At 44.3% G+C, this 15,966-nt stretch overlaps 1 protein-coding gene across 1 annotated transcript in view; it reads right to left on the bottom strand.

Moving 5' to 3' along the window:
• Slc24a3 (solute carrier family 24 member 3) overlaps positions 1-15,966 on the bottom strand; it is a 474,391-nt gene that overhangs the window by 24,629 nt on the left and 433,796 nt on the right. Inside the window, exons 9-13 of the mRNA XM_027421608.2 lie at positions 15,710-15,763; positions 10,271-10,404; positions 8,029-8,189; positions 6,836-7,106; positions 1,192-1,358 (exon numbers count right to left, since the gene is read on the bottom strand). Coding sequence (XP_027277409.2) covers positions 1,192-1,358; positions 6,836-7,106; positions 8,029-8,189; positions 10,271-10,404; positions 15,710-15,763 — 787 coding nt within the window. The remainder of the gene's footprint in view (positions 1-1,191; positions 1,359-6,835; positions 7,107-8,028; positions 8,190-10,270; positions 10,405-15,709; positions 15,764-15,966) is intronic.

The raw sequence follows: 15,966 nt of genomic DNA on the forward strand, positions 1-15,966 counted from the left end.
CCTGACCAAGCCTTGGGTCCCGCCGCAGGACAGTGGCCTGGCTCTGCTGGAGTTGGCCCACTGCTCTTTCCCTGTTGTTAGGATGCTATGGCTGAGCCTGGGGTTCTGGGGACCTGGTGGGCTCAGGAAGCCCAGCCCAGGCTCCTGGCTTCTCTTGAAGTTGTCACTCACTAGCAGGAACTGAATCTAGATTAGTCAGTTCCAAGGATAGTGGACTTTAGACCTCGAGGTCAGGGACAGTAATCCTGTCTCCTAAACCTGGATTGAAGATGACATGCTGTGAGAGTCTCATTGAGGGAGAAGCCGGATGCCCCAATACTTCTGGTTTTAAAACTCCATTTGCCTGTGAGTGAGGTTGAGGTCAGGAGTAACTGTGACTTTCTCATGCCAGCTTTACTAGTTTGCTATTAGCTCCAAAATACCTTTCCAGAATTTTTTTTTTTTTTGAGTTTTAAGTTGAATTCTCCTGAATTTATACTGCCCTCTGTCAAACATCCGAGTGAAGTTAATTTGGATTTGCATAATTTGTCATGGCTTTTAATTTCTGCCCAACTCCAATTCTAATGGATTAGGTTTGCTCCCAGTTAAGGAGTATATAAATGAGCTGTCCGCATTTCTGAAAATGACTCTGGGGCAGAACTCTTTTGAGGCCCCATAACCCAGCCCAACCAATGGGATGTTATTTTAGCTTGGAAGAGACCCCTGAGCAGTCACCTAATGCAACATGTCCTTTGCCTGTGGCTCTGCAGCTCTTCCTCCACTATGGCTGGGGAATTACTTCTCTACTTGTGGATGCTGGAATTGCCCACTGGAGAGGAAGTAATAGTAAGGACCCCAGGAGGCACCTAGTGTTTCGACTTTACCCTTCCCAGGATCACACCAGCCCAAAGAAAAAGAGTCAACACTATGGAGTGATGCAGCCCCTGAATCAAAGGCAGCTGTCCTGGAGCTGCAGCAGAGTTGCAGGACTAGTCACAGGGTAATTAAATCAAGCCAGCCTATGGCTATGCAAGTAGAATGAACGCTAGTGATTTTAGCCCCATGCTAAGGTGTGGGTTGTCCTGTAACTTGCTGTAGCAATAACTGGCTGATAGAGTTACCAGGTGTAACTCTGGCTCTTATTCATCTCTGGCTCAGTGTACATTTGGCTCTAAAGAGACCCAGCAATGTACAGGGTCCCTACAAACTTACCATCCACACCATCATGTAGGAGAAGGCTGCGATCCATAGTGTAGAAGAAGCAAATGTCACCATAAACCATTTCTCCCAGCGGGGTTTGTTGCAATTGGGGACAGTGAAGTACAAGACGAAACTCAGTGGCCAGGTGAATGCCCATTTCACGATTTCCAGTTTGCCAGCTGGGGGGAGAAACAAACAAAAAAGTAGCCTTCACACTGCTTTCCCAAGAGCTAAGTCTTATCATATATCTCTTTTCATAAAATACTTAAATGATTTTCCACCACCACCCAAGCGGGACACATAAAACCAAAGAGAAAAAGAGATGTACTGCCTGCCTGCTGATTGGTTCTTGTTAATAACTGAGTCACTTCAGATAATACTGGGCTGGGGGATCTAACAAATGGTCTAGGGGAGGAAAGACGAGGAAGGTACTCACAAAAGGGCAGTGTGTGTGTGTGGGGGGAGGGTGTGTGGGTGTAGGTGTGTCAGTGTGGGGGGCTGGGAAGACCACCAGTTTGTGTCTGTTCTCCACTAATCCTTCCCAAATTACAGAGCCAGCCAACACAGCGCCATCTAGTGAACTTTCTTAGTGTTACATCATAAACGGAAAAGGGTTTGCAAATGAGTGCTAGCCTACTTAAAAAGTAAAAGGACAAGTTGACAATCTGCCAGTGATGCCTGCCCCTACCATCCTGTGTTGCCAGAGTACTTTTATACCAGAAACTCCAGAAATGCTTGTTATGGTGACTATCTGCCATGAATTCCTTGTAACCTCAGATTTGACAAATCTATTAACTCAAATCCTTTGGTTTCCTTTATGGTTCTACTCAACTTCTAATTAGCCTATGGAACAAAATGCATATGCACATGTGTAATATCCATGCCAACTGACACACAAAACATCCTCCACCTTCCAGAAAGCTCTCTGTGCCTCTTTCTAGTCAACCCTCACCCTGACAACCACAGATTAGCTTTTGTTCACCCCAATGTCAAAGGAACTAGTCATTGAGTAGTTTTTCCTTTATTTAGCACATTTTTGTTTTGAAGTTATCTGAAGTGCCATTAGTTTATTCCTTTTAATTGCCTGGAAGATGCTTTCTTTGCTTATCCACTCTCCTGGGGTAGGCATTGGGTGGTGGCCGGTCGGGTTTATAGAATGATAATGATAGTGGCGATAATGTATGGTCTTCTGGAGATGGCTTTATTCTGCCTGAAGATGAGGGGGGGGAGCTTCCAAGTCATGAGATGTGTGTTTACCTTTTTACTAAGGAATTAAAAATAGTTTTCACAAATGATTGAACAATCTCATATTTTTTTACCTCATTATTTTGAGCAGTGATTAATACAAGGCTTAATACAATTTATTTCATCTCTTCAAACCAATGTGCAGTATATTTCATATTACCTCTTACTCCATCTAAACTGTTTTTTCTTTTTTTAAAAAAAATAGAAAAGGTACCTATTGTTGCTGGCACCAGTTCGCCCCATCAGATGGGCAAGACAGACCAATCTATAAGGAGAATGTGGCTTCCTCATCAGACAGCACTGGGGTGAAGGCACCCTCTGGTTTAGGAGTTGGACTGTTGCATCTCTGTGTTGGTTGTCTGTTTCAACTTGACACACATGTAGGAATCAAGGACCTCAACTGAGAAAATGCCTCCCTCAGATTGTCTTGTAGGCAAGTCTTTTCTCGTGGGATGATGGGGGAGGTCCTTCTGTGTATATGATTGTCTTATTGGTTGATAAATAAAGTACTGTTGGCCAATAGGAAAACAGGATAGGTGGGACTAGGAGTCAAGGAGGATTCTGGGAAAGGTAGGAGAAAGTGGAGAGTCACCATGTGAACCTGGGAAGACAAATCCCTTGCCGCTGTTGACTGATAAGTCTTATAAAATATATAGATTTATGATAGTTAAGACTGAGCTATGATAGTTAAGACAGATGAGAAATCTTAGTCATTGGCCAAGCAGCATTTGTACCTAATATAAGTCTCTGTGTATTACTTGGGACCTTAACGTGGTGGTGGGCAGAACTTGGGCGGCCTGGTAGAAAGACTTACTGTTACAGTGGGACATTTTCTTTCTGATTAATTACTAATGTTGGAGGGTCCAGCACACTGTGGGCATTGCCATCCTTGGATAGGTGGTCCTGGGGTGTATGAGAAAGTAGGCTGGGAAACCATGTGGGGGGTGTTGGGATGATCTTTTTGTACACTGTGTGAAGATGTGTCTGTGTTATCTAACCTGCCTAAGGCACCTTCTGATTAGTTTAATAAAGAGCTGAATGGCCAATAGCTAGAGGCAGGAGAGGATAGGTGGAAATTCAGGACAGAGATAGGAACTCCAAAAAAGAATCTAAGTGGGAGAGTCACCAACCAGTCATGGTGGAAGTTGGACATACAGTCCTAAGGAGAGGTAAGGAGCCATGTGGCAGGATATAGATTCATATAAATGAGTTAAGCTTTAAGAGATAGTTGGGAACAAGCCTAAGCTAAGGCAAAGCTTTTATAATTAATAAAACGTCGCCATGTCATTATTTGGGAGCTGGCAGTCTAAAGTAAGTCTGACTATAAGGGGCAAAGCAGTAAGAAATGTTACCTCCTGGCTTCTGCTTTAGTTTCTGCCTCCAGGGTCTTGCCCAGCTTGAGTTCTTGCTTTGGCTTCCCTTAATGATGGACTCTGATTGGGACACGTAATCCAAATAAACCCGTACCTCCTCAAGTTGGTTTTGATTATTGTAGATGGAGTTTGCTGTTCTACCTGGTCCCACAGCCGTTTAGTCTTATTGGGTATCTCTCTCTTTTCCTGTTGGGCACTATGTATTGTGTTAGCTTTAACTTGGGGAAGGTCAAGAGGACAATGAGACCCTAGAGCCCAGCTAGATTGCTCATCAAGAAGATGGCAGCTGTACAGGTTGTTTTGTGATGGGCTTCAAGTGCTGCAGGATTCAGAATAAGGCCAGATCTTTGGGTCCCATGTGAGTCCTTGAGTTGGGCATTGAGGCTTTACCTACCTGGAACTCCCCCTTGCTGGCATTATATCAGGGGGAGACAGTCACAGAGACAGAGAAAGAGATAGAGAGCAATTTGAAATGGACCCCCAATCAAGGGTTACAAGGAAACAAGCCAAAAGAACAAGAAATGACCTCAACTTGGATCTCTAATATTCCTCAGAAATTAAAAATGAGAGGAAGATGAGGTCATGACATGGCACTCTAGAGAGCAGGGAGAATGGGGTTGATTAGCGAAAGCTGCACACAGTGTGAGCTGGTGCCACCAAGGGCCAAGTCCCCCCTACCCCCACCGTTCTCAGCTGTTTGGCTCTGAAGGACATGGAATCAGGAAAACAGTTCCACCGTCGTGAAACTGTACAGTCACATTTGACATTCTTGTTCCATCAACCCTAAAGGTAGAAATTCAGAGAGCAGTGTCTAAAATATGACTTTAAACACAAGGTAACAGATTCATTTCCTTGAGCAAAGCAAGCAACACAGAAAGGGCTTTGAAAATGCCTTGGAGGAGTGAAGAAGGAAGGCACATATTTCAGCCAGCTTTAATGTCTGTTTCTGAGTAGGAGGGGAGACATTTTCTCTCCCGAGTCAGCAGCATTTCTGAATATTTTCTATATTTTGTTGTGTCACCATTTTTTCCAAACAGAGCCCCAGGGGAAATGTTTATTTGTTTACTTAGAGCATATGTGTTGGGTGTGTGCCCTTTAAGCCATTTTGTGCCAGGCTAGGACACAGCATGAATTAGAAAGCATACTTCTTCTCTGTGGGGGCCTCATACTTGCCACAATGTGGCTTCACAGAAGTCAGCCAGTGACTGGGAGGCAAAGCCAGGGTGACAAGTGTCAGGGTCTGTTCCAAGGACTTGCTTTGGAGCTCTATTGCTGACTAAGCTTTTAAGAATGCTTAGATCAGGCAGAGAGAAAAAGACACCGTGCAATGTTTTAGACCTATAATAAACATCCATTTTTGTTCTGATTGCATACAAACCAAAACACATATTAACAACAGAAAAAAATCCACCCAGCAAAACATTTTTATTTTGGTGGATTTCCTTCCAGTATGTTCTTTTATGGAAATGTATTTACCTACATACATATCTCTGTTTGTAAGTAGTAAGACTTTCTTCACTCAAGAATATATGTGTGTGTGTGTGTGTGTGTGTGTGTGTGTGTGTGTGTAGGTGTGTAGATAAATGCACTATACATAGGTGTATATATAATGTCTATGTGTTTAATGCATACATAAACTCCATTTGCAGCTATAAACAGTTATATTAATACAAATGCATATGCACATGATAGTAAGATTACTGAGAAACAGGCATGGGAGAGTAGTGTATGCAGGACGAATTGCTGCACAGAGGGATGGTCCAGGTGGGACACAGCAAGATGATGAGAAGCTTCAGAGTAGACCTTGATTTCAAGCCTATTTCTGTAATTTTCCATTAAATATCTTCGGACAATGGACAGTGGCTGTGGTTGACCACAGTTAACTGCAAATGAGTGAAAAACCACAGATGGGGGGGTGGTGCTGTATGTTTTTTTTTTTTCTATTGAGATAATCTACTAAAAAGAAGTAATTTAACTTTGGCAGGTATGCAGGAATCTGAATGGTATTTCTTTACTAGATTTGGTAAGTGACTATCAAGACTCCTGACTTAGGGAAGGGGCAGGGACTCAGGAGCAGTTCTGCTCTGAGTTGGACTTGTTACCTGCCCCTCCCGCTGGATACAGGAGAAGCACAGCAAGGTCTTGCAAGTGAGGACAGGACAGGGCTGGGAACTCTAGACTCACTAAATGGGCTTTCAGGATTATCACACAATACTTGCTTAGGCAGTCCTCAAGCAAGCTCAGCCAGCCCAGGGGAATTGCACTCACTAGTTAATTTTCAAACGACTGTGAATGGGAATTGGACCAGTGCAGGCTTCATGAAACTGACAGAAACTTCTTGAAGGTCTAGAAAGGACACAGAATTCTTTGGGTTTGGTCCTCATGTTCTGCTAATGGGTGGGGGTGAAAGACGTGGTTACTGGAACATTCAAGGACATGCCCTACTCGTCAAGGTTCTGAAAGGTTTATATGTCTTGTCTCTCCTCTTCCAATATGTCAGGGAGAGTCCCTGCCCAGTCCCATGGGCTAAGACCCCCAAGGACTAGCTTTTGTCTGTGTCTCCTGTGGATGCTGCTCTGCAGAGAGCAGGTGTGGAAGATGCAAGGTCCTGAATAGAGGCAAAGAGGAGGAAGTGAGAACATCTGCCAGAGCCATCTTGGGCAGGGCATGTACAGCCAGGATGAAACATCAGTGAAGTGCTTCTGCTGTGGGCACCATGATGTCTTGCTGACATGTGTCATGTGCATTTATATCTTAAAACAAAAGGTCCTGCAACACGGCTAAGAGTCTAAGAGGGGACTTGCATTCACCAAATGCATTTGTTGAAAGTGCTCACACTTCAACCCCTGCCCACGTGCCCTCATCTTTGGGCCTTTCACAACAGAGCCCTTCCCACTGCAGATACTTCATACAACTATGTTTCTGCTTATCAAGAGACTCTTTTGGAATCCAATAGCAAAAGGATAGCCAAGTGAAGACCATCTACCCAGGGATCCCCAGATATCTCCCTTCCCAAGGCCAGATCAAGGACCTCTTACAAGGGGGGTCAAATGGCGTGTAGGGTCCTTCATCATCATCGTCATCCTCCTCTTCCTCCTCATCATTCTCGTTGTTCTCATTGTCTTCGTTCTCATTCTCTGTCTCGTTGTCAGCCTCAGCAATGATGTCATCCCTCCGGGTCCCATTCACACCCCTGTCTGGGGCACTGCTGGGCCCTGTTCCATTCTCCACAGTGTGCTTAATTGGGATTTTGATGGCCACTTCAGATTCCCCATTGGCGTAAGCCCTGCTGTTTATCAGTCTTTGTCTCTGAAAATAGAAAGTGGTCTGTCACTATTGTCAGAGGGATGGAAAGCACAGGTAGGTAGGTCTTCCCTAGTGATGATGAGGAGATGCATCCAGAAGACTTGAGAGCCAAGAGTTAGCTTCCTCAAAGCTGTAACAGATTCAGGCAGTTTCCCTTCGGGAGGGAAAATTAACCTTTTTTGACCCACTGGAATTTTAAAATTCCCTTTGGGAAAATTTCTACATCCAGGGTGTGCAGTTCTTTGACATGTGTGCACTGTGACATTATCTTTTCTATATTCAAGAAGCTATAGCACTGTGCTCAGACTAGTGTGTTTGTGAGGTTGCTGTACTCTGGCTTGTTTTAAACTATGGTAACTTTTCCCTAGCAACTTTGATACAAGTTTACAAGGTGGAGATTTATTCAAATGGAAGAAAACAGGTCCCTGCTGGTGATATAATATAACTTAGCTGGTACAGTACTTGTTTAGCAAACATGAGATCCTGGATACCATCCCTACACCTCATAAACTGAGAGTGGTAGCACATGCCTGTAGACCCAGCACCCAGGAGTTCAAGATACTCCTTGGCTGCATAGTGGATTCGAGGCCAGCCTGGGCTATGTGAGATCCTATTTCAAAAAAAAAAAATGAAAACAAAACCCAAAACAAACAAACAGGTAAGTAGATATGACTAGGTTGTGTTCCTCAATGCAGCGAGGAGAGGGTGAGGGCCGGGGCACAGATGGTTCAGGGGGCAAAGATGCTGGGAAAGGGCTGAGGGATAGGCTTCTGATAAACTCTCAGCCAGGTGCTGCATCTTTTAAATAAAAAAGCATTTTTATTTAATACTTCCCTTCCCTTCCCTTTCCTTCCCTTCCCTTCCCTTCCCTCCCCTCCCCTTCCCTTCCCTCCTCTTCCCTTCTCCACTGTTCTTTCCCAGATACCTCATTGATCAACATTCGACTGGCCATGGAGAGCCGGGTCTTGGGAGGAAAGTGGCTTGTGATCATAATTCGAAGGCCAGCCTCGGAGAAAGAAAGCTGGTGTGGGTAGGCCGACAGCAGCTCATCTACCATGATCACTGATGCTTTGCGGTGGAAATTGGCTAGGGAGACGTGAAAGAGAAGATACGATAGCATGGGAGGCATTCATCCACTCCTCTTCCCTTTGAGTCTCCCCCACCCTACTTCTTCACACCTTTGCCCCTGTTCATCCACCTGTCCATTGGTCCATCCATCCATCCACTTGCCTCCCCTCCCCATTCTTCTCTTCCTCTCCCTCTTTTCCTTCCTTCCTCATCGCTCTCCCCTCTTCTCCATTCCCACCAACCTCTTCCTCCTTTTTTCATCCTTTCTTTCCTTCTATCCACCCACTGCAGGTTGCAATGATCAAAATTAGGGGTCATATTTGAGTCATGGGTCATATTTAATAATTTTTTGAAATGACTTGAGACTATTCAAATACCACTCATCAATATGGTAAGGCTGAGCAGAGTAAGAGAATTCCTCCTTGTCCCCAAAGAGTTATTTTCCCACCACTAAGATCCCAGTCACGGGAAAGATTCAAATAACCTTTGGTAACCCATCATGCCCATGCATGGTAACCCAAAGGCACTGGTAAATGCTGAAGAGCTGACTTATGTTCCAGGTGGAGGGCATGGCATGGATATGTACACACTCCTGCATCATCCCATGAACAGAGTGGACAGGGGGACAGCTGTCCACCCACAGAGGACCAGTGTTTAGGAGAAGACTTCAGAGAAGCCTTGCACAATATGAAACATTCCACTCAGGCCTGAGCCCTCTCTCTGCAGAAGAGCACCACACACCCATCACTCATAGGTACATGGCTGGAGCTCCTTTTAGTAGTCACTCCGATTTTCCAGGACATGAAAACATGAAATGATCTCTCATATCACCATCAGCCCTCCTTGCTATGTGTGTTTGTATGGGTGTAGCGTGTGCATGTGTGGATTCACTTGCCCATGTGGGTGAGGAGGCCAGAGGTTGATGTCAGGGTGTTTTCCTCCATTCCCTTTCCACTTCTTATTTTGGGAGAGGATCTCTCACTGAGCTTGTAGTTTCAGCTAGACTTGCAGGCCAATAGGCTCCCAGGGATTTCTTATCCGAATCCCCCAACACTGGTGCTATAGATGCATACTGTGTGTGTGTGTGTGTGTGTGTGTGTGTGTGTGTGTGTGTGTGTGTGTGTGTGTGTGCACTGGGGATCCGAACTCAGGTTCTCATACTATGTGGCAAATGCTATGCCCACCAAGCCAGGCACAGCACTATTATTATTTAGCTTTTTGCTGCTCCCGCAAGCTCCTTTTATGGTTATAAAGTACTCAGAAGTGAGAAACTAAAGAAAATCATCACATGGGATGGTATTAAGTAACATCAAAGTCTTTCATTAAGCATACATATAGTTATTCAGAAAAAAGTATCAAATATCTGATTTCAAAATATAATAAATTATCAAGAGACTAAAGTTAGCGATATAGTTGAAAATAACCTGTAAAGTTTTAAAATTTATTCTTTGTTGTTTCCCTGCAAGTGTCCATATGGGACACATTTCAAAGATAAAATAAAATTTATTCATGGAAAAATTCCATGATATTTTTCTATACCCCATACAAACAATGTTATTTATCAGAGAGTAGCATGTGGCTTCCCCTATCATAATAATGGTCTTTTAAGAGCCTAATAAATAGAAGAATTACTTTGAAAACAAAGGTAATTTTTTTCTCTCCTTCTGTAGCTTGGAATCTGAGTTAATGCAGTCTGAAAGAGAACTTGGATATATGTGATAATAACTAGCAATGCCTATCACTATAAAGCATTGTGTTAAGTTCTTCATATTTAACTGACCTCCTCACTACAGAAATGATGTCTCTCTTAGGCTCAGAGAGGTTAAGTAACTTTTCATAGTCACACAACCTTAATCTACTTTCTCAAAATCCATGGTCTTCTGTCTTGGCTCTTCTGGCCCCATGTTTCCATATAACCTTCACAGAATGAGTTCCCTGGCAATGGAAGTGGATCCAGGTATGGCCCATGAGGCAGAGGAGGAGAGAAAGCTCTTCTTTGTTTTCTCTCAGGGCCAACTGGAATGTCTAGCTGTGGCTATGTGCTAGGTAGACAGACTCACACTGCAGCACCCATCCTGGACTCAGGATCTGCTATTTACCTTTCTTAAGTAGCACCACAGTGGCGTCACAGTTGCTGCTGTCATCGATTTCAGCATTGTTGGCCAATCCATTGACCATGTTCCCGGCACCCTTCGTTCTCCTTTCGAAGCACTGGTGTATGCACGCATTGTATCTGAGCAAGCATAAGCAGAGAGAATCTATCAGCGCCTGTGTTCTCCTTTTCCCGACTCCACAGCATCCTCTCTGAGATCTTCCCATATGGACACAGCTGGTGAGGCCCTGTGTCTGATCCTCATGGTCTGCATGCTACAGCTGCCTGGTTATCTAGACCTACTTTGGCTTCCTGCAGTAGGAGATTTTATTGCTAGTATTACTGTTACTGTGTACCTTCACTTCAGGTCCGGTTGGTTTGTGGCTTTCTGATAATGTTCTGGACTCCAGTGCTCTGCAGGGATGGTGAGTTGCACCAAGCAGTGCCTTTGGCATGCCCTGGTAGACTAGCTTTGAAAGGAAGCAGTATTTTCAGGTTGCTAGGATAGTTTGGGCAGGAAAATGTTCGAGTCCCTTTACTCTGAAGTTTCCCAGAGGAATTCTCAAAATCCCAAGGGCAAAGGCAGACACAGGGATTTACAGAGCACCTTGGTTCACTATTGCGCTTTCTCTCACTCACAGATCTTATTGCTTATTGTCCATGGTACTACCTCCTGAAGCTGCACCTCCAACCAACTTGACTTCCAGCCTCCCACTGGAATTCAGGCTGGGCCAGAAACCACATAAAACCTGCTTCATTCTGTCCCTCATTCCTTTTGCTCCAAGGCAGGAGGCCCTTTACAGTCCCCTCCTGCTATATTCTTGTGCCCTGATTTTTAGTCAGTGCCTCAGTGGGAGTATTAACTGTGGGAACTTCCCAACTACCTGGCAGAGACAGGGTGTGGTGTGGTGCGGATGGGTGGGTGTGCTCTGCGTTTGAACCTTCTTTCTCATGGACCCCTTCTTGAATTCTCTGGAGCCTGTGGCTGTTCCTTTTTGGCACAAAGGAAAACAGGAAACTAATCAAGAGTGATAGACATAGGCTCTGAAAAGGGACCCAGACAGCCAACCCTAGATTCTTGGAATTCTTAAGTGGGATAGAATCAGAACGCTACTATATTGTATGTAACCTTTGTGAAATAATGGCTCCAGATGTTGAACATCAATGGCTGCCACCACCACAGAGGGAAAGGTGACCTAGACGTGCCTCCTGATGGTATAACTCATGTCGATGCAGTTGAGCCTGATTCAAACCAAACGTGGACATACGGGACACAGAGAGCAAAGGAACTGGCTTTGCCATGCCATGGAAGGGGAATGCAGTAACAGTTTCCAAACCATGGACATCTTTGTAGGCTAACAACTAAACTCTGCCTAAGAATAAACTGTAAGGATGGACACACACACACACACACACACACACACCCTGCCCAGAGGAGTGGTTATAGGCAGAAAGAGCTCCAAAGCATGAAGCTCCCACCTATAGTAATTTTAAAATCATTCCTTTCGACTCCAACTGGAAAAACATTTATGATATTTATGAGACCCGAAGGAAACTGAAAAGTAGGACAGATCAATACTTTTGGAAGTTGAGCTACTCAGTGGGTATTTGGGAGATTGAGGAATTAGCATTTGTTTTAGGTACAATAATAATTGTGGCTAGGATAAAGATTAGTCCTTTTAGAAACACATGCTGAAATATTCATGGATGAACCATAATGTCTGATGCCTGGGCTTCAAAATTATATGGAGGGAGGGAAACAGGTTCACGTGGAACAAGGCTGGGCTGATGGCTTGGGGACTGAGGATGGACATGTGGGGCTTGTCATTCTGTTGATGTTTGCTTATATTCAACATTCACCTAATAGAAAGGCTTTTTAGGTTCAGTATGATTGCCTTTCCTTAAGACAGGGAGAAAAGCAGTGGCTATTTTTTTCAAGGTCTCACTGTGTATTCCCAGGTAATCTGGAATGTTCTAATGTAGAACACAATACTCCGGGCTTGCAATCCTCCTGCCTCAGAAGTGCAGGAATTAAAACCTACTCCATCATATCTAGCTGGAAACAGTGTGCTATCTTAACTCAGAAACTATTTTCCCCCTAAAGATGCCAACTTGCACAAGGATTTGCTCTCAAAGGATAATAGCATCTTACTAATTTGTTGGTGTTTTAATAACAGGGTAACAGTACCATACAATGAAAGCTTTAAAAAAATTGTTCAGTGATGGCTTTCTTGAAGCCAGATATCACACTGATAACTAACTGGTTACACCCTGTCCTGATAAAGAACCCATCAATGTAGGAACTATTATTCATTTTTATTTTGCAGAGGAGGAAACCAATATTAAAATGGCTGAATAATTTAGCCTCATTCCCAGGGCTACTCAGCAGTTGGTGAGAGCTGCTTCTAGGGGTGAATGGGAAGTGCTTAACTCTTACCCACAAGACCATATGGCCTCTTCTACAAAATTCATCCCAGAGAAGTGACCAGGGTGAATCAAGGTCAGTCTTTGACAAGGTTGCCTGTGCCACATAGCCTGGAATGTTTCTATCTCTCTGGCCAGTCAAAAATTGCTTTTGAATTTTCAGACAGAATGTTTAAAGTCATTTTAAAGCTGTCTACTCAGGAGGCAGCTGAAGAGTCTAATATATGCTGTTGGGTTTTTTTTTTTCTCCTCCCATGGCTGTGGCTCTGTTTTATATTTTTAATTGAATGTTTTAAATTTTGTGCTTGCACCCTGAAGCTATTTTATTGTGAAGCATGCAATTTTATAAATCAGATTTTATAAAACCCAATGATCAGAGCCTCTGATTGCAGAGAGGGACGGCTAAAGAGCAGAGATTTCAATTTAGAACGTGGGATGGAATTATGCAGAGAATTCCATGAGAGCAGGAGCTGTTATTTGCAGTTTTATTTGTGTCCTGCTGGTTTGAACATCTGGAATGGTGAGAAAGCTGAGGCCTTGGCAGAAACAACCTCCTTAGCTGCTCTATGTGGTGTGACTTTGGGTAGAGGTTCACTTGTTTCCTTAAGGCTTACATGTATGACCTGCAACTTGTGGCTTTATGGTGACCGGGGCAAAGGGTGTAGTGACTACAGAAAGCCTGCTAGCAAAATTCTTCAGCATCCTTCCCTTTAGATCCTATCTGTGTTTGAAGACCACCTCATTTTGCAAAGTCTCCATTAAATTCATGATGGTACACATAACCATCAAAACCAGGATTCGAGAACCCAAATGCTCAGCACCAAATGCTAACCCCAAATGCTCAGCCTGGGAGAGATACTGTAGGGCAATCCTGGATCATTGCAGGATCAGCTTCTCAAAAAGGAGAGGACTTTTGGCTATAGGAACCCGAACTTAGAGCTTCCAAAAGACTTTTTAAAGAAGGTGAAATAATTGGAAAGAAGTCATGGATGGAAGTGGTGAGAATCATTGAATACATTCCCACTGTGGCACTGACTCCATTTAAAGCCAAGAAGAGTAAGGTGGCTGCTCCACCTTAGGGCTTTCTCTTTGGAGGCCAGAGAAAGCCTTTTGGGTCAGCTACGGTTTGACTGGGAGATCACTGATTAGTATTTACAATGGAAGGTAATTAGTTACATGGTGTATGACTTCTGGCTCCCTCATAAATTTCTTTGTAGCAATCCCAAGCCAGGATATACCATAGGGAGGTCATACTAGGGAAATGCCCAGTGAGAGGATGCAGAGCTGACCACTGGACTGTTCCTCCAGTAAATGCTGGATGCCATATTGAATAGAGGGGCAGTGAGTTCTTATGGCCCACCCTGGACACCAGTCAAGACATCACCCAATTTCACTGCTCATGTGATGCTTGGCTTCATTCAAACTTGTTTCTTCTAGCAGGCCTCTCAGGCCCTGGTGGTGCAAATTACCTCTTTTCCACATCTCATCAGAAAAAAAAAATAATACTGTGCCCATCTTAGACTGCTGTTTGGCATATCCAAGCTGGCAAGTGCTGCGAGTTCTCTAGTTTCCTTCCCCTAGAGGTGTTTACCCACACTGGGGGAATGGAGGGGATGGCTGAGTTCAAGAGACAGCTCCACAGGGATGCGATCTACAGCTCTGCCCTATTTACATGTTCCTCATCTCAGAGACACTAGGTGGGGACCAGAAGCATCAAGTTAAAAAAATGTGCTTTTTCCCCCCTTAGAGAATAATAAGCAGTACTATCATTTTTGATTTTTAAAAAAGTGGGAACCTGTATAAGACCAAATCAGGCCCCCTGAACATGAGTTGGAGGGCTTGGGTAGTCTATGGGGCTGCTGGCAGTGGAACCAATATTTATCCCTAGTGCACAAACGGGCTTTAGGAGCCCATCCCCTATGGAGGGATATTCTCTCAGTCTAGATATGGGGGGTGGGGGGATGACTCGGTCCTGCCCCAAATGATGGTTCAGACTTTGATGATTCCCCCATGGGAGACCTTATCCTCTCTGAGGAATGAATGGGGGGGTGAGATGGGGGATGGTAGGGAGAGTGGGAGGACCGGAGGGAGAGGAAAATAGGATTGGTATGTAAAATAAGATTGTTTTTAATTTAAAATAAAAAATTTATAAAAGTAAGCTGCCTTGATCTCATGTGAAGTGGTAGCTTTAAAACAGGAGCAAGTTATTGGCTTCTCTATTCTTCCATAACTAAAGTACAGTCCTGAGTGAGAGCTGCCTTCAGTGACTCAGGTCCTATAAGTAGGACAAGACGACAGTGATGGTGTGCATGTCTGAGAGAAGGCAGGCTGCTCTGCCCTCTGCCTCACTCTCTGACTCTCTGGAATCACTAGCTCTATAGGGAGCCATTCGAGCAGCCACAGGGGGAAGCTCATATGTAGTGAGAAACTGAGCCTTGCAGCCAGTATCAGCTTCCCTGCATGAGAGAGGGCCATCTCCAAGGCAGATTCAAGCAGCCTTAGTCATCTTTCGGGCTTCAGCCCTAGCCAATGTCAAACCTGCAATCTCATGAGAGACTCAGCCAGGATCCTCCCAGTGAAGCAAAGCTCTGGGATTTCTAATTCCCAGATAATACATAGTTGTAAGTTCTGGGACAATTTGTTACACAGCAACAGATGACTCAGACATCTGAAGTAATGGAAGTCTGTATGGTTTCAGGCCCTTAGTTAGCTCTCATTCCATCTTCCCACAACCAGTATAGAAATACCACTTGTTGGGTTTTATCTTCATTCTAATCAAAGCTAGAAACATGGCTGCCAGATCCTAAATAAAGAGGCAGGTTCTAGAGAATTCTTGAATGAAATACGGAAGTGTTGATTTTGTCACCAAATCTGAGTCAAAGGGTCATTTTTTCATGATTCCTAATCAAAGCGATATTCCCAACAGCCATGGAGTCCATAGTGGTGGACACTGACATGAGTCAGCCCGCCCACCCCCCCACTCCTCTGCATCCTTACACAACACAGCAAGTGATTTACTTACTTCATGATGACGATATAGATGAGGTACATCAGCACAAGGACTAGAGATTCCCACCTGCACAGGACAAAGGACAGTTAGAGAAGGCAAGCCCAGCGGCTAAGCCATGCCAGTCACTCGGTGCTGGAGGCATCTGATGTCCATGGCCGGGATGGCAAGGCAGACTAGTTACACACATTCCTAGTCTATGCAAATGTTTTCTGTAGTATAGATTTTCCCTTCTCACCTGAAGGGAGGACGAAGCTCTGCTATTTGCTTAC

Source organism: Cricetulus griseus, chromosome 6 (genome assembly GCF_003668045.3).
Source record: "Cricetulus griseus strain 17A/GY chromosome 6, alternate assembly CriGri-PICRH-1.0, whole genome shotgun sequence".
Classification (NCBI taxonomy): Eukaryota; Metazoa; Chordata; class Mammalia; order Rodentia; family Cricetidae; genus Cricetulus; species Cricetulus griseus.